The sequence below is a fragment of the Oncorhynchus nerka genome, linkage group LG7, assembly GCF_034236695.1.
Source record: "Oncorhynchus nerka isolate Pitt River linkage group LG7, Oner_Uvic_2.0, whole genome shotgun sequence".
Lineage (NCBI taxonomy): Eukaryota > Metazoa > Chordata > Actinopteri > Salmoniformes > Salmonidae > Oncorhynchus > Oncorhynchus nerka.
In genome coordinates, this window is record NC_088402.1 from 37,928,859 (window position 1) to 37,954,747 (window position 25,889).

Below are 25,889 nucleotides of genomic sequence, written 5' to 3' on the forward strand. Positions count from 1 at the left end.
GCGTCCTAGCAGGGCAATGTCGTGGTCAGTGGGGTTAGAGACATCAAGCAGGATAACTGGAAAAACACCTTTCCTGACTCTGGCTAGTGTGTCAAAGAACTCAAGGTCGTCTGGCCACTGCGGGTTCAGGTCTGGCTGGAAAAGCATTGTCATGTCATCTTTGAACGGCTGGGAAGCTACACGGCACTCAATCTGAATGCTACTGTGTTTTGGTACAGCAACCTTCTCTTTCTTGGTTTTCACTGCGTATTCATCTGTCTGTTCTGCACTAACAGCCTGTATAAAAGCTCTCACCTTGTTTCTTTTGAGGCTTGGGAAAGCTGTTTTTACTGTACTGTATCGTTTAGTCTTTTCGGTCATTGTCAGGATGTGCTCGATAACATTGAAACCTATGATGGGATGAGATAGGTGACAGCCTTTCATTACCAGCACTGGGATGATCAGTTCCTTTGTTTGGTCAGTTTCAGAGGCTAGCCGAAAAGTTGTTTCAATCCATCCCAGGTACAGCATTTCAGTCCCATTTGCTGCAGTCAACCTTAGATCATCAGGTGAGTCCAGGATTTCTGAAACATCTCTCAGCCTTGCGTTTGGGAGAGATTCCTCTTTCCATCGTTCATCAATGACCGATACCTGAGATCCTGTGTCCCATAGAGCTTGGAGGTGGTGGCGATTCAGGTGACACTCAATAAGGCACTGTCTGCCGACTAGCGAGGTGACCTTACGGGGGTGGCAACCTTGAGCTAGGGATGGTAAGGAGTGGGCATTTTCCTCTGTGCAGGAAAACCTTTCACTGGTAGAGTCAATTTTCAGGTGAGTGCATTTTTCCTTATGTTTAGTCCAATGTTGGTTTTGACATACTTTGGAACAGTACAGTGTCTCTTTACATGATGAACATTGTTTCAGGTTCTCAAATGAATCTTCTCTGGCACAATTTGCACATTTCTGGGACTTTTTGGTAGCTACGGTTAACACTCGTCCCTCAGCGGTAACCCGTTTCCGTTTAAAGGGGCCTCCCTTGATGGTCTGGCTCCCCGGATTTTACATCCAACTTGAAAATGTTCTCCACTCCCACATCGGAAGCAGTGTGTGCAGCGTGCATCTGTTCTGGCCTGCTGGCAGACAAAACACCTCCTTGGAGCTTGAGCAGAGCGGTTGGTATACCGGTTAGATGCATATTGATGCTGCACAGGGTCAGGTGCTTGGGACCGACTGTAGTTGCTGTAATACTGCTGCTGGGAAACAGGTGGCTGGGGGTCCCTATCTGGCCTCCTAACTGGGGGTGGGGCATTGGCACAAGGTGGTGACTGAAACATAGGCTGCTGTAATGTCTCCTTAATCTGAGCAATCTCTGCACTGAGACCTTTTAGAGAGGCTACACCTGTCTTCAGTTCAGCTAACTCTGTTAACAGTTCTGCGGGTATCGTAGTTTTGGCTTCCTTCACAGGACACTTTGCAGATGGTGTATCTTCTAACTGGACTACACTTACAGTTGTAGCAGGCTGTGGGGCATTAAACCGCTTTTTGTTTCGTCTTTCTATCTCATTAGCACAAGCAATGTAAAGCTTCTCTAGCAAAACCTCATCTGATGTTTTGCTCTCTAGCAGGAGAGGCTGCATGTCTATCCTGATACTGTCACTCTGGAGACCCGTAAGGACTGTGTGAAAACACACGCTCTGGACTAGAGCAGAGTCATACTTAAGCCCTGATTCTGACTCCTGCGATGCAAACAGTACTTTTTGCCTCAAATCTAAAACGCGCATCAGGAAGCTTTGAGGGGTCTCCTTGCTATGCTGTGCGTCTGAAGCTAGCTGTTTGTAAAGCTCTGTTGCACTCTTCTCTTGGAAGTATGAACGCAGGATACATCTACGTGTGGGAAAAGTTAGCTGGGGTTTACCTTCCAAGTAGCTGCGTAGCTGTGAGCCTGGAGAAATAGCCCTGACTACTGCGTCTACTATTTCTACCTCAGGATAGCCTCTGTTAAGTCCATTTTCAATCTGATGGGCAAGGCTGGAAAAAATCAGTTTTTCTTTCTGGCCCGGTTCACCTATCTGACCAGAAATGTTTAACTCTTTGCGCCAGTATGAGCTGGGCTGTGCATTGGGTGAGAGCGGCACGCTCCCCTGAAGATTGGCATGGTGTTGGGGCTGACGCAGAGAATCACTGGCTTTGGCTGCAGTAATCTGCTTAGTTCCCACCCCTTGTTGTGGGGTTACAGTTCTCAGTCCCTCTATTCTGTGATGTGTTCCGGCTGGTTCAATATCATGTTCAATTTGCCCTGTTTTGTTATCTATGCCACTGATCATCTCTGTCATTTTGTTTCTAAGTAGCAACAATTCCGACATGACCCCATCTTCTAACTCTGCGACTTCCTCTCTTTCAAGAAACATCATAATGCGAGTCATTAATGCTATGCGGGATTTGTCTTTAACATCTCTTCTCTGTTCGCCTGATATTTCAAGGAAATCACATATCTCTAGTAATTTGTCTTTAGTCAGGGTGTGCAATTCTCCTACTACCTCTTCCTGTAGTTCTTCCAAGGTGCTTGTCATGTTGACAGAACAGGAGGAACTTTTACTGTGCAGGAGTTGACTCTGAATTAGCTGGTCCTTACTGTCTCTGATGGTCGATCAATGGCCTCAGTTGACACGTACTTAACCACTAACTTCCAGCTTCCCTCGAACAGCAACACTTTCCTCACTGCAGCCTGCCTGAGTTGTTATGTGGAGATTTAGCTGGCTCGGAATTCAGCGACCAGTGTGTGGAAACTGGATATCTGAGCAGCAATCTCAGCGGAGCCTCCAAAAATGTTACGCCCCTGAAAACAGGGGAGAAATAATCACAACAGTGATATGGTGGTGTATTCTCCATTCAACGTTTAGTTCAGTGAGAAAAGACCGCGATTTTCCCCAGGAATATGGGTGGAGACCAGAGCAATCGATCTCCGGCTCATAGATTAAGAGCATTTCGTAGATCACAGATTAACACTTTTAGGCACTACAAAATAAAGTAATCAAGTAATATCACATTACTCTCACAATTCGTACCCTTTGACAGATTTTTAACTTTAACACAATTATATGAATGTTATCAATCTCTATCAACTAATACTGAATGCATCTTTTTAACCTGAGGATGTTTTAAGATCCTCACATACTATGAATTTACTAATACTTTTTAATGTATAACAGGCTATGAATATTTCCTTTAACCTGTCACACTTTCTCTACAATAAGCCGCCTCCCAATGTCATTTAGAGAATTTGGCCGTACGTCCAACCGGCCTCACAACAGCAGACCACGTGTAACCACGCCAGCCCAGGAAATCCACATCTGGCTTCTTCACTTGCGGAATTGTTTGAGATCAGACACCCGGATAGCTGAAGAAATTGTGGGATTGCACAACAGATGAATTTCTGCACAAACTGTAAGAAAAAGTTGCAGGGAAGCCCATCTGCGTGCTCGTCGTACTCACCAGGTTGACCTGAGGGAAAATGCTCGCCTTCAATGGCTACTGGCACGCTGAAGAAGTGTGCTCTTAAAGGATTAATCCCGCGTCACATGGGTTGGCGGTTTGCTGATGTCAATGTTGTGAACAGAGTGCCGTTCTTCCCCTGAGCGAGGCAGTTGACCCACTGTTCTCCGGGCATTGAAGACGTGGTTGTCGTTTAAGGCAGCCCCCCGCACCTCTCTGATTCAAATGCCTGGGTGGTTGGTGGAGAGAGTGCGTGGACGTCGGCGGTCAGCTGTGTCGCCAGATTGTTCAAATTCATTTGTGGGTTGTTTTTGTGCAACTTCGAAGAGGGCATGTGGAGTTTTAAACTTTGAAAAGGTAATTTGTGAGATGCTGTGTATTTCTGTAATACAGACTTGCAAGCTAACGTTAACTTTAGTAATTCTTGCTATGTGAAGCACTGTTGGACTTTTACTAGTAGTGACGTTACTAGCTAGCTTGATATGTTTTACGTCCTGACAATTGTTTGTTTGTATTCCTGCTACTAATTTTAGAATCAAATGTACTGGATGAGGCCCAGTTGGATGTGCCACTGCTGCCAGTCATCCTTGATTCCAGGATGCTGCTATTATCCTTGAGGATGTGCCAGATGTACCGACTATGTCATTGCATTGGTCACTGATGTTAAATGTTTGCTCTGTTGTTGTAGGGCTGGGAGAAGGACCTGCTGCCTGAGGAGAGGGAGGTCCCTCTGCTAAAGTGAGTTCCTCTAAATGTCTGTGTAGTCTGGGCTTGCCAGATGCTGAAGGATAGTGGTCACCATGCTGTTATCCCCATTGACCCTAATGGTTGACATGCTCCATTCCCTCCCTCCCACAGCCTCTACCTTACCACCAAGAGAGTGGAGGACATCGCCCTGAGGCTCGTCTCCCTGCGCCAGGCCTTCACTGTGAGTGGACTTCCTTTTTCCTTTTCTCTCTGTGTCTTCTTGTTCTGTCTGTCTCCAAGAGGAAGATGGGTGTCTCACTAACTCTTCCCTCTTCTCTAGACCCTGCTTGGTTCCACCCTGAGCAGGAACCATCTGTTTGTGGCAGGAAAGGTCCTAATGGGCGCACTGGTTCAAGCCCACCACATGGTAGCTCACTAACTCATTATTCATTCAAGGGAAAGAGAGCGTCCTCGATGGGAAATGTGTTCTGTTCACTAACGTCAATGCTCTTTGCTTTGTGATAGGACGAGGCCGAATTCATCCGTGCCTATAACGACTTTGTGGACTACCTGAGTGACCCCTCCAAGCAGATTGACATTGAGAGGGAGCTGGCTGAGGCAAAGGTGAGTTCATTAACTCTTTCAAGTCTCACTTTGAGTTCTTCCACATGCATGTCTTTTATACATCACAGTAGCTGATCTATTTGAAATCATTCCTATTTTCTCCAAACGTGTTTTCTTGTCCTAGATCCATCATGTTAACCTGATAGATGTCCTTTTTGAACTGGTGCTATTTGGGATGATGACAGCTCAGAAGTCCCTGATGGTGGTAAGTAGCATCTCACTGGTACATGTTTCGATGTCTCTCTATTTGTAATTTCACTTAAACTTCTCTCCTCTCTTTCCATTAGCACCCTGGTGGGTTCATGGAGCGTCTGTACCCTCTCCTGTACTCCTTCCTGCCCGTAGCTGCCAGCATTGAGCCAAAGGCCGAGAGATACCTGCTGCTGCTCAATGTAAGATTCAAGAGTTTACTTCCCTATTCCTAGTTTACTTCCTCTTTACTTTTTCATGAATAACAGGATGCCATTTTACAAGGAGTAACTCTCATTGTCTCTCTGCTCTTGATAAGCTAGTAACTTAGAGCCATTATCTATGTGTTGTGTGGTGTTCTCTTCAGGCCGGGCTGATGGCTCTGCTAGATGACATGTTTGGGCAGCAGCTGGCCTGGTACTTTAACCCAGTGTCTCTGGTCACTGAGCTCTCCAACCTCCTGGAGTACCACCTGGAGAACCTCATGGCCAGCATGTAGTCCTACTGCAGAGATCTGAAAGGCCACATTTCTTTCTCTTTCTCTCAGGAATTGAGGACTTGAAGTGCTTCACTGAACCCTGATTAGTTAACACCCATTGAATTAATGTATTCTCTTGTTTTCTCTCCCCACAGGATTCTTGCGACACTTTGCCACCACACAGGGGTCTAGACACAAATGCACTACATTACTTTGCACTGAATTTTACATTTTTAAATCAAATAACTAGTAGTTCAAAAGCATTTGTCTCTGTCTTTTCATTTACTTGATTATTTCATCACTATTTCCTATTCCTGGAGTTATGAGGCTAATATTACACTATTACATGAACAATTATGCATAATTCTTTTCATATGGAAATGAAAAACAAAGTTTAGGTGATTTACAGGTACAACAGGCCCACACTTTATGGCTTTGAATTGTGATGTGTGATTCTGTACTATTTCAAAATATGTAGGCCTACATACACTGCGTTTACAAAACATTAAGAACACCTTCCTAATATTGAGTTGCACCCCCTGTTGCTCAGAACAGACTCAATTTGCTGGGACGTGAACTCTACAAGGTGTCCACAGGGATGCTGGCCCATGTTCACTCCAATGATTCCCACAGTGGTGGACCATTCTTTATACACCTACTACCTTACACCGTTCAAAGGCACTTAAATATTTTGTCTTGCCCATTTACCCTCTGAATGGCACACATACATAATCCATGTCTCAATTGTGTCAATGCTTAAAAATCTTTCTTTAACCTGTCTCCTTCCCTTCATCTACACTGATTGAAGTGGATTGAACAAGTGACATCAGTACGGGATCATAGCTTTCACCAGGATTTACCTGGTCAGTCTGTCATGGAAAGAGGGGGTATAGTATAAGGTCGACCACTAGAGGGCACAATTGCTTCAGTCTTGAATGTAACTTCTCACTATCGGTACTCTACATTAAGAGTCTGCCATTGTAGACTCTGGTATCTTGGGTATTTTTGTTTCAATTTGCCATATTTCCCATTAATGTCTGAGCCATTTAGCATCTTTCCAACTGAAAACAATGTTAGCGTTCATGTGAGTGGGTGTAGTAGTGCATACTGACCACTAGTTGGATCATTGCGTGGTTAGTGGTGTTCATGCAGGAACCCAGAGGATATAGGCATTCTCCATCACAGTAGAAGGCTTGTTATCCTTTTTCTAACTAGGCAAGTCAGTTAAGAACAAATCCTTTCTTACAATGACGGCCTTCCCGGGAAACAGTGGGTTAACTGTCACGTTCAGGGGCAGAATGACAGATTTTTACCTTGTCAGCTCGGGGATTGGATCCAGCATCTTTCGGTTACTGGCTCAACACTAAACACTAGGCTACCTGCCGCCCCAAATCCACACCCCTGTCTTCATTTAAAAAGGTATCTGTGACCAACAGAGGCACATCTGTATTCACAGTCATGTGAAATCCATAGATTAGGGTCTAACGAGTGTATTTTAATTGACTGATTGCCTTATATGAACTTTAACTCAGTAATATCGTTGAAATTGTTGGATGTTGCGTTAATTTTTTTGTACAGTGTAGATACATCTATTTATCTGCATATTGCCAGATTATTGCTTTCAACTGCTGGTTGCAAAGGTATATCTTTTGGAAGAAAGGTAGTGAAGTTTATTAAAATGATGTAGAATAGATGGGTTGCCACAGGTGTCACAGGCATACACAACAACTTCAATTTGCTGTTTAACAACAACAAACTTGACTGATTTTTGAGACCTGAGATTGAAAAATCGACTGGAAAATGCCTGGGTGTTTTTCAAGATTGATGGAGAGAGTGCGAGGACCTGGGCAGCCTTCTGCGTCGACAGGTTGTTTAAATTCATTTGTGGGTTGTTTTTGTTGTCTTTTTCCGTTTTGCAGGGTTCGCGATCGTCGGGAGGTGGACAGCGACAGCGACTTCGAAGAGGGTACGTGGAGTTTTAAACTTCTTATTTTACCACATTCAGCATTGAAAATGTAATTTGTGAAATGTGTATTTCTGTAATAGACTTGCAAGCTAACGCTAACTTTAATAATTGTTGCTAAGCGAAGCACTGTTGGACTTTTACTAGTAGTGACGTTACTAGCTAGCTTGATATGTTTTACGTCCTGACAATTGTTTGTTTGTATTCCTGCTACTAATTTTAGAATCAAATGTACTGGATGAGGTCCAGTTGGATGTGCCACTGCTGCCAGTCATCCTTGATGTCCAGGATGCTGCTATCATCCTTGAGGATGTGCCAGATGTACCGACTATCCTTGAGGTACAATTTTCAGAACGTTTTTGGTATTATGTTTGAAAAGTATCCCAGATATTAATTCTAAAAATCTTTGTTGTCTGCTTTAGGAGGCCACTGGTAATTGGCAGTTGATACCGATTAGGTTTAGCCCCCTGTACTGTGGGCCTGTTGTGATCAGAGTAAGAGACCCCCCCCCCCCCCACACACACACGCATCACTGTTAAAATTCCTGTAATTAGCTGTTTCTAACCTGAATGTATTGTAATGTCACCCATCTCCTGTGCAGAACCATGCCGGTCCGGTGGCTAAAGCTTGGAGAACTTTCCAGTTCATCAGCCCTATTAAATTAAATCAAATCAAATTTTATTTGTCACATACACATGGTTAGCAGATGTAAGTGCGAGTGTAGCGAAATGCTTGTGCTTCTAGTTCCGACAATGCAGTAATAACCAACAAGTAATCTAACTAACAATTCCAAAACTACTGTCTTATACACAGTGTAAGGGGATAAAGAATATGTACATAAGGATATATGAATGAGTGATGGTACAGGGCAGCATACAGTAGATGGTATCGAGTACAGTATATACATATGAGATGAGTATGTAGACAAAGTAAACAAAGTGGCATAGTTAAAGTGGCTAGTGATACATGTATTACATAAGGATGCAGTCGATGATATAGAGTACAGTATATACGTATGCATATGAGATTAATAATGTAGGGTAAGTAACATTATATAAGGTAGCATTGTTTAAAGTGGCTAGTGATATATTTACATCATTTCCCATCAATTCCCATTATTAAAGTGGCTGGAGTTGGGTCAGCGTCAATGTCAGTGTGTTGGCAGCAGCCACTCAATGTTAGTGGTGGCTGTTTAACAGTCTGATGGCCTTGAGATAGAAGCTGTTTTTCAGTCTCTCGGTCCCAGCTTTGATGCACCTGTACTGACCTCGCCTTCTGGATGATAGCGGGGTGAACAGGCAGTGGCTCGGGTGGTTGATGTCCTTGATGATCTTTATGGCCTTCCTGTAACATCGGGTGGTGTAGGTGTCCTGGAGGGCAGGTAGTTTGCCCCCGGTGATGCGTTGTGCAGACCTCACTACCCTCTGGAGAGCCTTGCGGTTGAGGGCGGAGCAGTTGCCATACCAGGCGGTGATACAGCCCGCCAGGATGCTCTCGATTGTGCATCTGTAGAAGTTTGTGAGTGCTTTTGGTGACAAGCCAAATTTCTTCAGCCTCCTGAGGTTGAAGAGGCGCTGCTGCGCCTTCTTCACGACGCTGTCTGTGTGAGTGGACCAATTCAGTTTGTCTGTGATGTATATGCCGAGGAACTTAAAACTTGCTACCCTCTCCACTACTGTTCCATCGATGTGGATAGGGGTGTTCCTCTGCTGTTTCCTGAAGTCCACAATCATCTCCTTAGTTTTGTTGACGTTGAGTGTGAGGTTATTTTCCTGACACCACACTCCGAGGGCCCTCACCTCCTCCCTGTAGGCCGTCTCGTCGTTGTTGGTAATCAAGCCTACCACTGTTGTGTCGTCCGCAAACTTGATGATTGAGTTGGAGGCGTGCGTGGCCACGCAGTCGTGGGTGAACAGGGAGTACAGGAGAGGGCTCAGAACGCACCCTTGTGGGGCCCCAGTGTTGAGGATCAGCGGGGAGGAGATGTTGTTGCCTACCCTCACCACCTGGGGGCGGCCCGTCAGGAAGTCCAGTACCCAGTTGCACAGGGCGGGGTCGAGACCCAGGGTCTCGAGCTTGATGACGAGCTTGGAGGGTACTATGGTGTTGAATGCCGAGCTGTAGTCGATGAACAGCATTCTCACATAGGTATTCCTCTTGTCCAGATGGGTTAGGGCAGTGTGCAGTGTGGTTGAGATTGCATCGTCTGTGGACCTATTTGGGCGGTAAGCAAATTGGAGTGGGTCTAGGGTGTCAGGTAGGGTGGAGGTGATATGGTCCTTGACTAGTCTCTCAAAGCACTTCATGATGACGGAAGTGAGTGCTACGGGGCGGTAGTCGTTTAGCTCAGTTACCTTAGCTTTCTTGGGAACAGGAACAATGGTGGCCCTCTTGAAGCATGTGGGAACAGCAGACTGGTATAGGGATTGATTGAATATGTCCGTAAACACACCGGCCAGCTGGTCTGCGCATGCTCTGAGGGCGCGGCTGGGGATGCCGTCTGGGCCTGCAGCCTTGCGAGGGTTAACACGTTTAAATGTCTTACTCACCTCGGCTGCAGTGAAGGAGAGACCGCATGTTTTCGTTGCAGGCCGTGTCAGTGGCACTGTATTGTCCTCAAAGCGGGCAAAAAAGTTATTTAGTCTGCCTGGGAGCAAGACATCCTGGTCCGTGACTGGGCTGGGTTTCTTCTTGTAGTCCGTGATTGACTGTAGACCCTGCCACATGCCTCTTGTGTCTGAGCCGTTGAATTGAGATTCTACTTTGTCTCTGTACTGACGCTTAGCTTGTTTGATAGCCTTGCGGAGGGAATAGCTGCACTGTTTGTATTCGGTCATGTTACCAGACACCTTGCCCTGATTAAAAGCAGTGGTTCGCGCTTTCAGTATCACACGAATGCTGCCATCAATCCACGGTTTCTGGTTAGGGAATGTTTTTATCGTTGCTATGGGAACGACATCTTCAACGCACGTTCTAATGAACTCGCACACCGAATCAGCGTATTCGTCAATATTGTTATCTGACGCAATACGAAACATGTCCCAGTCCACATGATGGAAGCAGTCTTGGAGTGTGGAGTCAGCTTGATCGGACCAGCGTTGGACAGACCTCAGCGTGGGAGCCTCTTGTTTAAGTTTCTGTCTGTAGGCAGGGATCAACAAAATGGAGTCGTGGTCAGCTTTTCCGAAAGGGGGACGGGGCAAGGCCTTATATGCGTCGTGGAAGTTAGAGTAACAATGATCCAGGGTTTTACCACCCCTGGTTGCGCAATCGATATGCTGATAAAATTTAGGGAGTCTTGTTTTCAGATTAGCTTTGTTAAAATCCCCAGCTACAATGAATGCAGCCTCCGGATAAATGGTTTCCAGTTTGCAAAGAGTTAAATAAAGTTCGTTCAGAGCCATCGATGTGTCTGCTTGGGGGGGGGATATATACGGCTGTGATTATAATCGAAGAGAATTCTCTTGGTAGATAATGCGGTCTACATTTGATTGTGAGGAATTCTAAATCAGGTGAACAGAAGGATTTGAGCTCCTGTATGTTTCCTTCATCACACCATGTCTCGTTAGTCATGAGGCATACGCCCCCGCCACTCTTCTTACCAGAAAGATGTTTGTTTCTGTCGGCGCGATGCTTGGAGAAACCCGTTGGCTGCACCGCCCCGGATAGCGTCTCTCCAGTGAGCCATGTTTCCGTGAAGCAGAGAACGTTACAGTCTCTGATGTCCCTCTGGAATGCTACCCGTGCTCGGATTTCATCAACCTTGTTGTCAAGAGACTGGACATTGGCAAGAAGAATGCTAGGGAGTGGTGCACGATGTGCCCGTGTCCGGAGTCTGAGCAGAAGACCGCTACGTTTCCCTCTTTTACGAAGTCGTTTTTTGGGGTCGCTGCCTGGAATCAATTCCGTTGGCCTGTTTGTAAGGCAGAACACAGGATCCGCGTCGCGGAAAACATATTCTTGGTCGTACTGATGGTGAGTTGACGCTGATCTTATATTCAGTAGTTCTTCTCGACTGTATGTAATGAAACCTAAGATGACCTGTGGTACTAATGTAAGAAATAACACGTAAAAAAACAAAAAACTGCATAGTTTCCTAGGAACGCGAAGCGAGGCGGCCATCTCTGTCGGCGCCGGATCCCCTCACCTATATGCGTGGGGGATCCCAGGTATGTGTCTTTGTAACTATCTAGTCCTAATCTACATTGCCAGAGTCATGTGATCTTGATGGAAATATGTTACATCGATGGCTGATTTTGTTTTGTTGATGTTACTTGTCGTTTCTCTCCACAGCAGGTGGTGGTGAGGATGCACCATGTGAGTAGGGTTCGAGGCCTGGAGACTCAACTGGTGTGGGCCATCTCCAGGGAGACAGCCAGACTTAGTTCAGAGGGCATCCCCTACTGTGCCACCAAGGTTCAGTCCGTCACTTGGATCCTGGTAAGATGTAAATACTACCGAAATAGTACAAGATTAGGCTTTCTTCACTTATTCCATTTGGCCTTAACATGTCGTCTCTCTCTGTCAGTATGTGGCTGGCAGGGTGACCCAGTATGCTTCTCACCTCCGCCATTACCTGCTACCAGGTAAATATACATTTTCTTATGTATATTGAACAGAAATTATTGGGTGTTTTTCCTTTAGATATGCTCTGTTTTCTAATAATGCGTGTGTGTGGTAAACAGGTGTGTTGTGTGTGTTTTTGGAGCAGCAGACTGATGTCTCGGTGGTGTATGCCACTCTCCACATGGGGCCGGATGGGCTGCTCTCCTCCTCGGCGTGGTCGGAGGCTGCCTCCGTGTCTACGCCCACCAATCAGCAGTTCACTGAGCCAGAGCCTGAATGCCACAACTGCTATGAGGTCAGATGTTGCACACACACCTACAGTACACATACTATAAACTAGTAGCATTAAGATCCTTCCATTGACCCATTGTTTGTCATGTCATTGCATTGGTCACTGATGTTGAATGTTCTGTTGTTGTAGGGCTGGGAGGACGACCTGCTGCCTGAGGAGAGGGAGGTTCCTCTGCTAAAGTGAGTTCCTCTAAATGTCTGTGTAGTCTGGGCTTGCCAGATGCTGAAGGATAGTGGTCACCATGCTGTTATCCCCATTGACCCTAATGGTTGACATGCTCCATTCCCTCCCTCCCACAGCCTCTACCTTACCACCAAGAGAGTGGAGGACATCGCCCTGAGGCTCGTCTCCCTGCGCCAGGCCTTCACTGTGAGTGGACTTCCTTTTTCCTTTTCTCTCTGTGTCTTCTTGTTCTGTCTGTCTCCAAGAGGAAGATGGGTGTCTCACTAACTCTTCCCTCTTCTCTAGACCCTGCTTGGTTCCACCCTGAGCAGGAACCATCTGTTTGTGGCAGGAAAGGTCCTAATGGGCGCACTGGTTCAAGCCCACCACATGGTAGCTCACTAACTCATTATTCATTCAAGGGAAAGAGAGCGTCCTCGATGGGAAATGTGTTCTGTTCACTAACGTCAATGCTCTTTGCTTTGTGATAGGACGAGGCCGAATTCATCCGTGCCTATAACGACTTTGTGGACTACCTGAGTGACCCCTCCAAGCAGATTGACATTGAGAGGGAGCTGGCTGAGGCAAAGGTGAGTTCATTAACTCTTTCAAGTCTCACTTTGAGTTCTTCCACATGCATGTATTTTATACATCACAGTAGCTGATCTATTTGAAATCATTCCTATTTTCTCCAAACGTGTTTTCTTGTCCTAGATCCATCATGTTAACCTGATAGATGTCCTTTTTGAACTGGTGCTATTTGGGATGATGACAGCTCAGAAGTCCCTGATGGTGGTAAGTAGCATCTCACTGGTACATGTTTCGATGTCTCTCTATTTGTAATTTCACTTAAACTTCTCTCCTCTGTTTCCATTAGCACCCTGGTGGGTTCATGGAGCGTCTGTACGCTCTCCTGTACTCCTTCCTGCCCGTAGCTGCCAGCATTGAGCCAAAGGCCGAGCGATACCTGCTGCTGCTCAATGTAAGATTCAAGAGTTTACTTCCCTATTCCTAGTTTACTTCCTCTTTATTTTTTCATGAATAACAGGATGCCATTTTACAAGGAGTAACTCTCATTGTCTTTCTGCTCTTGATAAGCTAGTAACTTAGAGCCATTATATATGTGTTGTGTGGTGTTCTCTTCAGGGCGGGCTGATGGCTCTGCTAGATGACATGTTTGGGCAGCAGCTGGCCTGGTACTTTAACCCAGTGTCTCTGGTCACTGAGCTCTCCAACCTCCTGGAGTACCACCTGGAGAACCTCATGGCGAACCTCATGGCCAGCATGTAGTCCTACTGCAGAGATCTGAAAGGCCACATTTCTCTCTCTTTCTCTTTCTCTCAGGAATTGAGGACTTGAAGTGCTTCACTGAACCCTGATTAGTTAACACCCATTGAATTAATGTATTCTCTTGTTTTCTCTCCCCACAGGATTCTTGCGACACTTTGCCACCACACAGGGGTCTAGACACAAATGCACTACATTACTTTGCACTGAATTTTACATTTGTAAATAAAATAACTAGTAGTTCAAAAGCATTTGTCTCTGTCTTTTCATTTACTTGATTATTTCATCACTATTTCCTATTCCTGGAGTTATGAGGCTAATATTACACTATTACACGAACAATTATGCATAATTCTTTTCATATGGAAATTAAAAACAAAGTTTAGGTGATTTACAGGTACTACAGGCCCACACTTTATGGCTTTGAATTGTGATGTGTGATTCTGTACTATTTCAAAATATGTAGGCCTACATACACTGCGTTTACAAAACATTAAGAACACCTTCCTAATATTGAGTTGCACCCTCTGTTGCTCAGAACAGACTCAATTTGCCGGGACATGAACTCTACAAGGTGTCCACAGGGATGCTGGCCCATGTTCACTCCAATGATTCCCACAGTGGTGGACCATTCTTTATACACCTACTACCTTAAATCGTTCCAAGGCACTTAAATTTGTGTTGCCCATTTACCCTCCGAATGGCACACATACACAATCCATGTATCAATTGTCTCAATGCTTAAAAATCTTTCTTTAACCTGTATGGAAAGAGCGGGTATAGTATAAAGTCGACCACTAGAGGGCACAATTGCTTCAGTCTTGAATATAACTTCTCACTATCGGTACTCTACATTAAGGAGTCTGCCATTGTAGACTCTGGTATCTTGGGTATTTCTGTTTCTATTTGCCATATTTCCCATTAATGTCTGAGCCATTTAGCGTCTTTCCAACTGAAAACAATGTTAGCATTCATGTGAGAGAGGGTGTAGTAGTGCATACTGACCTCCAGTTGGATCATAGCGTGGTTAGTGGTGTTGATGCAGGAACCCAGAGGGTTTTGGCATTCTCCATCACAGTAGAAGGCACAGTAGCCCGTAGGAGCCAGGACCCAATCCTAACGGAGAGAAATACTATAGAAATGGAATGACAAGATTAGATGAATGACTAGAACAGACTATATTTCAATCAGAAATACTTCATAAACATTTACTAAAATGCACACAATGCCTTGCTTCCCTTAAAAATAATAATTGTGTGTTACAGCAAATAAGGTGACACAATGTTAGCTCTTGATACTATCTATTCAGTAGAATGAGTAGCTAAGTGAGACAAGCTCACCATCCAGCCTAGGTCACCAAAGCTTTCATATATTTCATGTCTCTTACAAGCCTGACGCCCACTGTTGACGTGGCTATGATCTGAAAGGGACCAAAACAAATATTATGAGGCAGGACAAGCTGTAAAGCACACTTTGGATGCATTGGATTTACAATAAAGACACAATTACTGCCATGATGAGCAGAACCATGCTAATGCCTTCAAAGCATTACATGGGCTTGCTCCTACCTATCTCTCTGATTTGGTCTTGCCGTACATACCTACACGTACGCTACGGTCACAAGACGCAGGCCTCCTAATTGTCCCTAGAATTTCTAAGCAAACAGCTGGAGGCAGGGCTTTCTCCTATAGAGCTCCATTTTTATGGAATGGTCTACTTACCCATGTGAGAGACGCAAACTCGGTCTCAACCTTTAAGTCTTTACTGAAGACTCATCTCTTCAGTGGGTCATATGATTGAGTGTAGTCTGGCCCAGGAGTGTGAAGGTGAACGGAAAGGCTCTGGAGCAACGAAATGCCCTTGCTGTCTCTGCCTGGCCGGTTCCCCTCTTTCCACAGGGATTCTCTGCCTCTAACCCTATGACAGGGGCTGAGTCACTGGCTTACTGGTGCTCTTTCATGCTGTCCCTAGGAGGGGTGCGTCACTTGAGTGGGTTGAGTCATTGATGTGATCTTCCTGTATGGGTTGGTGCACCCCCATGGGTTGTGCCGTGGCGGAGATCTTTGTGGGCTATACTCGGCCTTGTCTCAGGATGGTAAGTTGGTGGTTGAACATATCCCTCTAGTGGTGTGGGGGCTGTGCTTTGGCAAAGTGGGTGGGGTTATATCCTTCCCGTTTGGCCCTGGCCGGGAGTATCATCAGATGGGGCCACAGTGTCTCCCGACCCCTCCTGTCTCAGCCTCCAGTATTTATGCTGCAGTAGTTCATGTGTCGGGGGCTAGGGTCAGTTTGTTATATCTTCTCCTGTCTTATCCGGTGTCCTGTGTGAATTTAAGTATGCTCTCTCTAATTCTTTCTCTCTCTCGGAGGACCTGAGCCCTAGGACCATGCCTCAGGACTACCTGGCACGATGACTCCTTGCTATCCCCAGTCCACCTGGCCGTGCTGCTGCTCCAGTTTCAACTGTTCTGCCTGCGGCTTTGGAATCCTGACCTGTTCACCGGACGTGCTACCTGTCCCAGACCTATTATTTGACCATGCTGGTCATTTATGAACATTTGAACATCTTGGCCATGTTCTGTTATAATCTCCACCCGGCACAGCCAGAAGAGGACTGGCCACCCCTCATAGCCTGGTTCCTCTCTAGGTTTCCTCCTAGGTTTTGGCCTTTCTAGGTAGTTTTTACTTAGCCACCGTGCTTCATCACCTGCTTTGCTTGCTGTTTGGGGTTTTAGGCTGGGTTTCTGTACAGCACTTTGAGATATCAGTTCATGTACAAAGGGCTATATAAATACATTTGATTTGATTTAATGCAACAATTTTCACATCAACACTTTTTGGCTGAAAAAAGTTAGACCCAATCAATATATCCACATCACCAATAAACTATCATGGTCCAAACACACCAAGACAGTCAAAGAGAGCACAGCAACACCTTTTCCCTCTCAGGAAACTGAAAATATTTGGCATGGGCCTACACAGTGGCATGTGTCTAAAAGTTCTCCAGCTGCACCATCGAGAGCATCCTGACTGATTCATCACCACCTGTTATGGCAATGGCTTGGCATCTGACCGTATGGCACTACAGAAGGTAGTGCGTAAGGCCCAGTACATCACTGGGGCCAAGCTTCTTGACATTCTGGACCTATATACATGGAGGTGTCAGAGGAAGTCCCAAAGAATTGTCAGTCTCCAGTCACCTAAGTCATAGACTGTTCTCTCTGCTACCGCACGGCAAGCGGTACCGGAGCGCCAAGTCTAGGTCCAAAAGGCTTCTTAACAGCTTCTACCCCCAAGCCATTAGACTCCTGAACAGCTAATCAAAGGGCTACCCAGACCCCTCTTTTACACTGCTGCTACTCTCCGTTTATTATCTATGCATAGTCACTTTAACTCTACCTACATGTACATATTACCTCGACTAACTGGTGCACATTGACTTTGTACTGGTACCCCCTGTATATAGTCTCGCTATTGTTATTTTACTGCTTAATTATTTGTTAATAAAATAATAATAATAATTAAGTGTATCTATTTTTTATTAAACACGTTTTTCTTAACTTTTTAAAGCATTGTTGATTAAGGGCTTGTAAGTAAGCATTTCACTGTAACCTGTTGTATCCAGCGCATGAGACAAATAAAATCTGATTCGATTTGACATTGTAAATGTAAACCAACACTGTATAGCCTCATAACATGGTTAAAACAATTTTGATATAATTGATGGTCCGTCCTTGCATCCATAGCTCTGTCTATTAATCTGAGAGTGGTTACATTTCTCCAGGCCTATCCCTCAGCTTTTTACCAAAACAGAGGGCGACCATTTTGTTATTGTTTCAGCTGCCCTTTAAACAGCTGCATATTATCAAGATATCAAAGTGTCACCAAAAAAAGGTAAACAATAGCAAATGCAACATATGGCATTCCTTTTTCACATGTAAATAGCACTTTTCAGTAGTGCTCAAAGCATGCCATTCCATGAGCGCAGCATTTATTTTTCAACTTGAATCAATGAACCCAATCAGTCCTCCATGACAACAAAATCATAAACAACAGAGTAGAGCTGGCTAATAAATCCCCGGTTTTTGGGTTATGCTCATGGAAAACAATTTGGCTAAGCTATACTTCCATATTTCCATGTCCTATTCTTGAAGATCAAGGGGTATAACATGTAGTTATTTCTTTACATTAAAAACCAAAGTCTATCGTATGTAAACTCAGCAAAAAAAGAAACGTCCCTTTTTCAGGACCTTGTCGTTCAAAGATAATTCATAAAAATCCAAATAACTTCACAGATCTTCATTGTAAAAGGTTTAAGCACGGTTTCCCATGCTTGTTCAATGAACCATAAACACTTAATGTGACTCTCAAACCCGGATCCGGGAGCGTAATCATCGCCTGACACTAATTAGCATAACGCAATGGACATAAATCTTCCTAGAAAATCTTCCTATTCATGAAAATCACAAGTGAAATATATTGGAACACAGCTTAGCTTTTTGTTAATCACCCTGTCATCTCAGATTTTCAAAATATGCTTTACAGCCAGCCAACGCTAGACAAGCATTTGTGTAAGTTTATCATAGCCTAGCATTATGCCTTGCTAGCAGCAGGCAACCTTGTCACGGAAATCAGAAAAGCAACCAAATTAAATCGTTTACCTTTGATGACCTTCGGATGTTTTCACTCACGAGACTCCCAGGTAGATTGCCAAAGTTAATTTTTTCCCAAAATATTATTTTTGTTGGCGAAATAGCTCCATTTGTTCTTCATGTTTGGCTGAGAAATCGCCCGGAAATTGTGGTCACCACAACGCCGAAAAATATTCCAAATTAGCTCCATAATATCGACAGAAACATGGCAAACGTTGTTTATAATCAATCCTCAAGGTGTTTTCTAATATCTATTCGATAATATATCCGTCGGGACAATTCGTTTTTCAGTAGGGCCGATTGGAGTAATGGCTACCTCTGTATTTTACGCGAGAATCTCTCTCGGAGCCACCATGTGACCACTTACGCAATGTGGCCGCCTACGGCTATTCTTCAACAGAAATGCGTAAAACTACCTCACAATGCTGTAGACACCTTGGGGAATCCGTAGAAAGTGTAAGCTCGTTAATGGCACATTCACAGCTGAATAGGGACTCATTGGAACGCAGCGCTTTCAAAACCTGGGGCACTTCCGTGTTGGATTTTTCTCAGGCATTCGCCTGCAACATCAGTTCTGTAATACTCACAGACAATATCTTTACAGTTTTGGAAACGTTAAGAGTGTTTTGCCTGACAAAATATCACGTTTAAAACAGGAATGTTTTTTTCTTCCAAAAATGAAAATACTGCCCCCTAGTACCAACAGGTTTTATTGAACATGCACCTGTGGAACGGTCATTAAGACACCAACAGCTTACAGACGGTAGGCAAAGGAGCTCAGAGTTATGAAAACTTAGGACCCTAAAGAGGCCTTTCTACTGACTGAAAAACACCAAAAGAAAGATGCCCAGGGTCCCTGCTCACCTGCGTGAATGTGCCTTAGGCATGCTGCAAGGAGGCATGAGGATTGCAGATGTGGCCAAGGGAAAAATGGCAATGTCCGCACTGAGACACCTAAGAAAGCGCTACATGGAGACAGGACGGACAGCTGATCATCCTCGCAGTGGCAGACCACGTGTAACAACACCTGCACAGGATTGGTACATCCGAACATCACACCTGTGGGACAGGTACAGGATGGCAACAACTGCACGAGTTACACCAGGAACGCACAATCCCTCCATCAGTACTCAGACTGTCCGCAATAGGCTGAGAGAGGCTGGACTGAGGGCTTGTAGGCCTGTTGTAAGGCAGGTCCTCACCAGATATCACCGGCAACAACGTCGCCTATGGCCACAAAACCACTGTCACTGGACCAGACAGGACTGGCAAAAAGTGCTCTTCATTCACGGTTTTGTCTCACCAGGGGTGATGGTCGGATTCACATTTATCGTCGAAGGAATGAGCATTACACCGAGGTCTGTACTCTGGAGCGGGATCGATTTGGAGGTGGAGGGTCCATCATGGTCTGGGGCTGTGTGTCACAGCATCATCAGACTGACCTTTTTGTCATTGCAGGCAATCTCAACGCTTTGCGTTACAGGGAAGACATCCTCCTCCCTCATGTGGTACCCTTCCTGCAGGCTCATCCTGACATGACCCTCCAGCATGACAATGCCACCAGCCATACTGCTCGTTCTGTGCGAGATTTCCTGCAAGAAAGGAATGTCAGTGTTCTGCCATGGCCAGAAAAGAGCCCGGATCTCAATCCCATTGAGCACATCTGGGACCTGTTGGATCGGAGGGTGAGGGCTAGGGCCATTCCCCCCAGAAATGTCTGGGAACTTGCAGGTGCCTTGGTGGAAGAGTGTGGTAACATCTCACAGCAAGAACTGGCAAATCTGGTGCAGTTCAGGAGGAGGAGATGCACTGCAGTACTTGATGCAGCTGGTGGCCACACCAGACACTGACTGTTACTTTTGATTTTGACCCCCCTTTATTCAGGGGCACATTATTTCATTTCTGTTAGTCACATGTCTGTGGAACTTGTTCAGTTTATGTCTCAGTTGTTGAATCTTGTTATGTTCATACAAATATTTACACATGATAAGTTTGCTGAAAATAAACACAGTTGACATTGCTGAGTTTAGTAGAAAGTGATGCGTTAGAAGCCTACATAACCAACCCATAATGTAAAAAAATGTAACATCCATATATGGCCAGCTATGTAAACTTTAACATTGATTTATCCTGCAATAGATGTCGTTAAATTGGTAACATACATTATTGTCTTCTAATGCCTCTTAAAGGGAAAGTAATCTAAAAGTAACTGAATGTAATCAGATTACATTACTGAGTTTGGGTATTCCAAAAGTTACGTTACTGATTACAATTTTGGACAGGTAACTTAGTAACTGTAAAGGATTACATTTAGAAAGTAACCTACCCAGGTCATAAATTACCTTGGAGTTAAGGGTAGGGCAATATCTGCAACATCGTCGTAAGGTAAGACTGATTTTGCAGTGTGTTTGATTGCATTAATAACTATTAAAACCATAAATGTATAATTGTTGCATGATGTATCTGATCAATTACGTATGTATATAATCATATTTCCCTCTCTATGAAGTAGTTTAGTAGGCAAGAAGAGAGGATCCATGTAGAGACAAGGCATGTGGAGAGGAGGGGTGTGGACAGGAGGAGCGTGGAGAGGAGGGCCGTGGAGAGATTCAGGAGCTAAGTGAGGCGGCTTGTGCAGAGGAACCTGAAACCTGAATTGTTAAATTGCAGATATGTTGCATGATGTATCCCCAGTAGTGTAGCTACATTTAATTTTCATTTGTGTGTATTCGAGGTCCATCCAAAAAGCAGCGGGCATGTGATGCCAGATGTCTGGATATTTCCTCCAGTTGGTGTAAATATGACCGCAGGAGAAGACCTGGAATGCAGCGACAGAAATCTGTAAAGTTGCAACTTAATAGTTTATCAAATATGAGTAAACCAAAACATGCCTAAACTTTCACAACAATATTGTTACAATGGGACTTCCGGGTGTGTCGGCTCCCCCCTCATGTGGTTGTATAGTGAACAATATGTTGTGCTCGCCTTAGCTCTACTGGAGTTTTGGGAAATTTACTGTATAGCTGTTGTTTGTGTTCCCATTCCAGTGGCGATCCCTCACTCAGGGCAGGTGGGTCCGAGCCTGTTTGAGACCCACATTTATAGCTACAAATGTTTTGCAAGTTATTTTGGCATTAATACGCGTCACATATCAGTTGCAAACAATGTAAAATTTAAAAAAAATTACAAATCACTAAGTTAATAAAGCCTCCATACAAACATAGTCTCTTTTTTGCTTTCTTGAGTAAGGCAGCTCCAAAATGCAGGTGTTTCAGCCTAGCTCAGTGCTTTCTGTGGTGGGGCAGCCTGCGGAAAATGCGGAAAATACAGAGCGTAGGGGTTGGTAATGTTCTCTAGTTGCGCAGTGATTGGCTCAGTATTCTGTCACTCGTGCGGACACTACGTCACTGCCAAATCTAAGTGTAGAGCTCGAAAATTCAAGCCCCGTTGAATGCTGCCATAGAGTTACATTAGAAGTGCCCATCCAAGAAGGCTCAAGGTCATTGGCCACAGATAAAATTACGTCAAATCACGTTATATCTACAGTAGCTTTGATTGGACTGACCATGTCAATATCATACTTTCAAAATCTTAGCTAGCAGTCATCATCATGAATCAAGTCGACAATCTACTGGCAAATCCTTGTCATATGAAGAGAAATTGTAGATAAAACATGTAGGTGCTCATCGGCCATTGGACACAAACATTACACAACATGTTGGAAATCGCAAATTCAACAAGGAGTAATCAGTGGCTAACTGCAAGCATTGAAAAGCAATTACTAGCCTGCTATTCAGTGGAGTGGGTGTGTGGTCCCAATTCTGGGTCTCTTTTCCAAGCTTAAAATGATAAACATTCAACTTTGGCCATGCTGATTTCTGCCAGACTCAAATCAACTGTTAACTCGGGAACTGGGAAATCTGACTTCAGTGAGTTCAAGACAACTGGGAACTCAGGAAAAAACCAGCTCTGACTGGGAAAATACATTTTGAACGGTCATCCAACTTGAAATTGTAAGTCGGGAACTCGGGCCTCTTTCTAGAGCTATGACCTGAAAATCACTGACGTCATCATGATTTGACCCTAATAATTTGGTTTATTTCCCCCTCTTAATTTTGCCTACTGTTCTGACTTAGTGGTGCACATGTAGGCTATATCCTGCTATAACCTGAGAAATGTCATCATCGAATATTATAAGAGCTTCCTTTGTCTGCTTATATTCAACCTTTAGCCATGTCTTAAGGTCAATCAGATTTGTGAACATGGTCCCTAGCTGTGTGTTGCCGCTTTCCATGTCTGTTGTCTGTAGCTTGTGAGGTGTGGAAACACTTTGTTGCTTTTATGAATTTTATCTTGCTGCTTTTTGTTCTATGTTGCTATGTCTGTATGCTACGTCTTGCTTGTCCTAATGTTGCTCTGTCTTGCTTGTCCTAGGTTGCTATTGTCTATATTGTAATTGTTTTTAATAACCTGCCCAGGGACTGCGGTTGAAAATTAGCCGGCTAGCTAAAACCGGCACTTTTACTGAAACGTTGATTAATGTGCACTGTCCCTGTAAAATATAAAATAAACTCAAACAAACTCAAACCTTTATATATCCTACGGTTCTGACTTGGTGTACAGGGAGAACACTGTAAGAACAGCCCATGTTCTGAATTATGTCACTGTACATTTCAAAAGTGCTAAACAATTAGTTATATTGACTATGTCCGTCTTAGCTCTCCCATTGTCTTAATCGAATATCCAGATGACCTCTTATCCGCTCGTTCTGTACATCTCAACAGAAACCACATTAGTCAGCCGTAGACAAGGCTCCTCTGATAGCCAGGTGTAGCATTGGTAAGGTGTTGGGACAGCTGTATGTAGGGCCTAACAGTTTGTGGGCACCGTTTGTCACCATTATAGTGCAATTAATGTATTGTTTAGTGTTGTGTAGTGGCTTTGCTGGCATGCATCCCCCACATTTTTTTGTTTGTTTGCGCCACCCAAGATTTACATGCTAAAATCGCCACTGTCCCATTCTACAACTCATGAGTGAGTATCTCTATCTTCAAAACCGGACCCCACTATCAGCCCAGCCAACTGGTTACAGCTTCGCTAGTCATTCCATCGGAGTAAACTCCAGAAAAAAATGTAATCTATAAAGCACACCAATATTTTCTTTTAAACTCTAACGATAATAATAAGAAAACTCCTGCCACCCAGCCACCAGAGATCGAGGCAGGGATGGCCACCAGAGATCGAGGCAGGGATGGGCACCAGAGATCGAGGCAGGGATGGCCACCAGAGATTGAGGCAGGGATGGCCACCAGAGATCGAGGCAGGGATGGCCACAAGAGATCGAGGCAGGGATGGGCACCAGAGATCGAGGCAGGGATGGCCACCAGTTCCAGCTGACCTGGACAAATACATCTGTCTCCGATTAGAGACCGAAATTGTGATGTTGTTGGATGAGGCTTGGAAAACTTTCCTAATTTCCACATTCAACAACTTAACACAGCGTCTTCATGTGAGTACCATGTTCGATTACACTTCTTCATTTAGCTGACAACATGGTATTGTGTGTTCTTATTTCCTCTAGGTGTGTGTCTAAGATGGTCTTTCTTTTGTTTAAAGACGGAGGAGTTTGCCATTATCAGCAACATGTTTAGTGAGGACAGTAAAAGGCTTCACATGTGCACATGTAATGACCACCAAAGGAGGCACATTATAGCTTTCTTTCCCCACGTCGACCCATCTTTTGATGGTATTATACTCTCTTTTCTTGAGTGTCAGTTAAAAGTTTGGACACACCTACTCATTGCAGGATTTTAGTTATTTTTACTATTTTCTACATTGTATAATAACAGTGAAGACATCACAGCTATGAAATAACACATGGAATCGTGTAGTAACCAAAAAAGTGTTATACAAATCAAAATATATTTGAGATTATTCAAAGTAGCCACCCTTTGAATAATTTTGTCATTCTCTCAACCAGCTTCATGAGGTAGACACCTGGAATGCATTTCAATTAACAGGTGTGCCTTGTTAAAAGAGAATTTGTGGAATTTCTTTCCTTATTAATGTGTTTGAGCCAATCAGTTGTGTTGTGACAAGGTAGGGGTGGTATACAGAAGATAGCCCTATTAGGGAAAAGTCCATATTATGGCAAGAACAGCTCAAATAAGCAAAGAGAAATGACAGTCAATCATTACTTTAACCTCTTAAGTCGACCCTCTACTTTTTTGAACATTCTGTTAAAAATCGCGCAACATTTCAGCGCCCTGCTACTCATGCCAGGAATATAGTATATGCATTTGCTTAGTCTGTGTGGATAGAAAACACTCAGACGTTTAAAAAACTGGTTAAATCACTGCTGTGGCTTTACCAGAACGGCATTTACATCGAAAAGCACAGGAAAAACTGATCACTGAAAATGGGAAAATATATCCATGCGCTACTTGAACCCATTGATAAACGTGAACCACAATTAATTGACTGAGGTTGCAGTACCTACAGCTTCCACACGGTGTCTAGAGTCTTGTCATTTCCCTTCGAGTTTTTTCTTGGTCAAACACATACAGGACACTGTATCTCCTCCGGTCTAGGACCGGATATTTTCGTTGAGTTTCTAGCCGGACATTTTTCCAGACGGACAGCTAATGATCTTTACATCGCCTCCTGGTGAATTTTATCGCTTATTAACGTTTACTAATACCTAAAGTTGCATTACAAACGTATTTCGAAGTGTTTTGTGAAAGTTTATCGTCGACTTTTTGAATTTTAAAAAATGACGTTACGTTTTGAAACAATGTTTTTTTAGTTTATCACACAGTCTACATATAACGATATCTAGGCTTTATATGGACCGATTTAATCGAAATAAAGACCCAAATAGTGTTTATGGGACATCTAGGAGTGCCAACAAAGAAGATGGTGAAAGGTAATGAATGTTTTCTATTTTATTGTGCGGTTTGTGTAACGCCGAAATGCTAATTATTTTGTTTACGTCCCCTGTGGGTCTTTTGGGGTGTTGCATGCTATCAGATAATAGCTTCTCATGCTTTCGCCGAAAAGCATTTTAAAAATCTGACTTGTTGCCTGGATTCACAACGAGTGTAGCTTTAATTCGATACCCTGCATGTGTATTTTAATGAACTTTTGAGTTTTAACTAATACTATTAGCATTTAGCGTAGCGCATTTGCATTTCCAGAGCTCTAGTTGGGACGCAAGCGTCCCGAGTAGAAGCAACAGGTTAAGACATGAAGGTCAGTCAATCTGGAAAATTTCAAGAACTTTGAAAATGTCTTCAAGTGCAGTTGCAAGAACCATCAAGCACTATGATGAAACTGGCTCTCATGAGGACCCAGAGTTACCTCTGCTGCAGAGAATAAATTCATTCGATTTACCAGCCTAAGAAATTGCAGGCCAAATAAATGCTTGACAGAGTTCAAGTAATAGACACATCTCAACATCAACTGTTCAGAGGAGACTGTGTGAATCAGGCATTCATGGTCGAATTGCTGCAAAGAAAC

General features: G+C 44.0%; 1 protein-coding gene and 1 long non-coding RNA gene across 2 annotated transcripts; both read left to right on the plus strand.

Moving 5' to 3' along the window:
* Positions 1 to 4,300: 4,300 nt before the first annotated feature.
* On the plus strand, positions 4,301 to 4,987 carry LOC135572330 (uncharacterized). The gene is made up of 3 exons (XR_010464215.1): positions 4,301 to 4,399; positions 4,499 to 4,782; positions 4,907 to 4,987. It is a non-coding gene; the product is annotated as an uncharacterized LOC135572330 (long non-coding RNA).
* A 5,764-nt stretch (positions 4,988 to 10,751) lies between these two features.
* On the plus strand, positions 10,752 to 23,768 carry LOC115132570 (uncharacterized). Its single transcript, XM_029665319.2, has 11 exons — positions 10,752 to 11,852; positions 11,941 to 11,998; positions 12,124 to 12,273; positions 12,400 to 12,449; positions 12,570 to 12,639; positions 12,739 to 12,825; positions 12,924 to 13,022; positions 13,147 to 13,227; positions 13,310 to 13,414; positions 13,863 to 13,940; positions 23,577 to 23,768. Exons 2-11 carry the CDS (start codon positions 11,966 to 11,968, stop codon positions 23,766 to 23,768), a joined length of 945 nt encoding a protein of 314 aa, XP_029521179.1. The 5' UTR covers positions 10,752 to 11,852; positions 11,941 to 11,965.
* Positions 23,769 to 25,889: the final 2,121 nt, after the last annotated feature.

What these genes read in the sequence shown, in the direction of transcription:
- LOC115132570 (XM_029665319.2), top strand. Translation starts at nt 11,966, where the DNA reads ATGCTTCTCACCTCCGCCATTACCTGCTACCAG. An exon ending in GATACCTGCTGCTGCTCAAT is followed by an intron (nt 13,415 to 13,862) that starts GTAAGATTCAAG and finishes CTCTCCCCACAG; the next exon opens with GATTCTTGCGACACTTTGCC. An exon ending in TTGCACTGAATTTTACATTT is followed by an intron (nt 13,941 to 23,576) that starts GTAAATAAAATA and finishes CCTGCCACCCAG; the next exon opens with CCACCAGAGATCGAGGCAGG.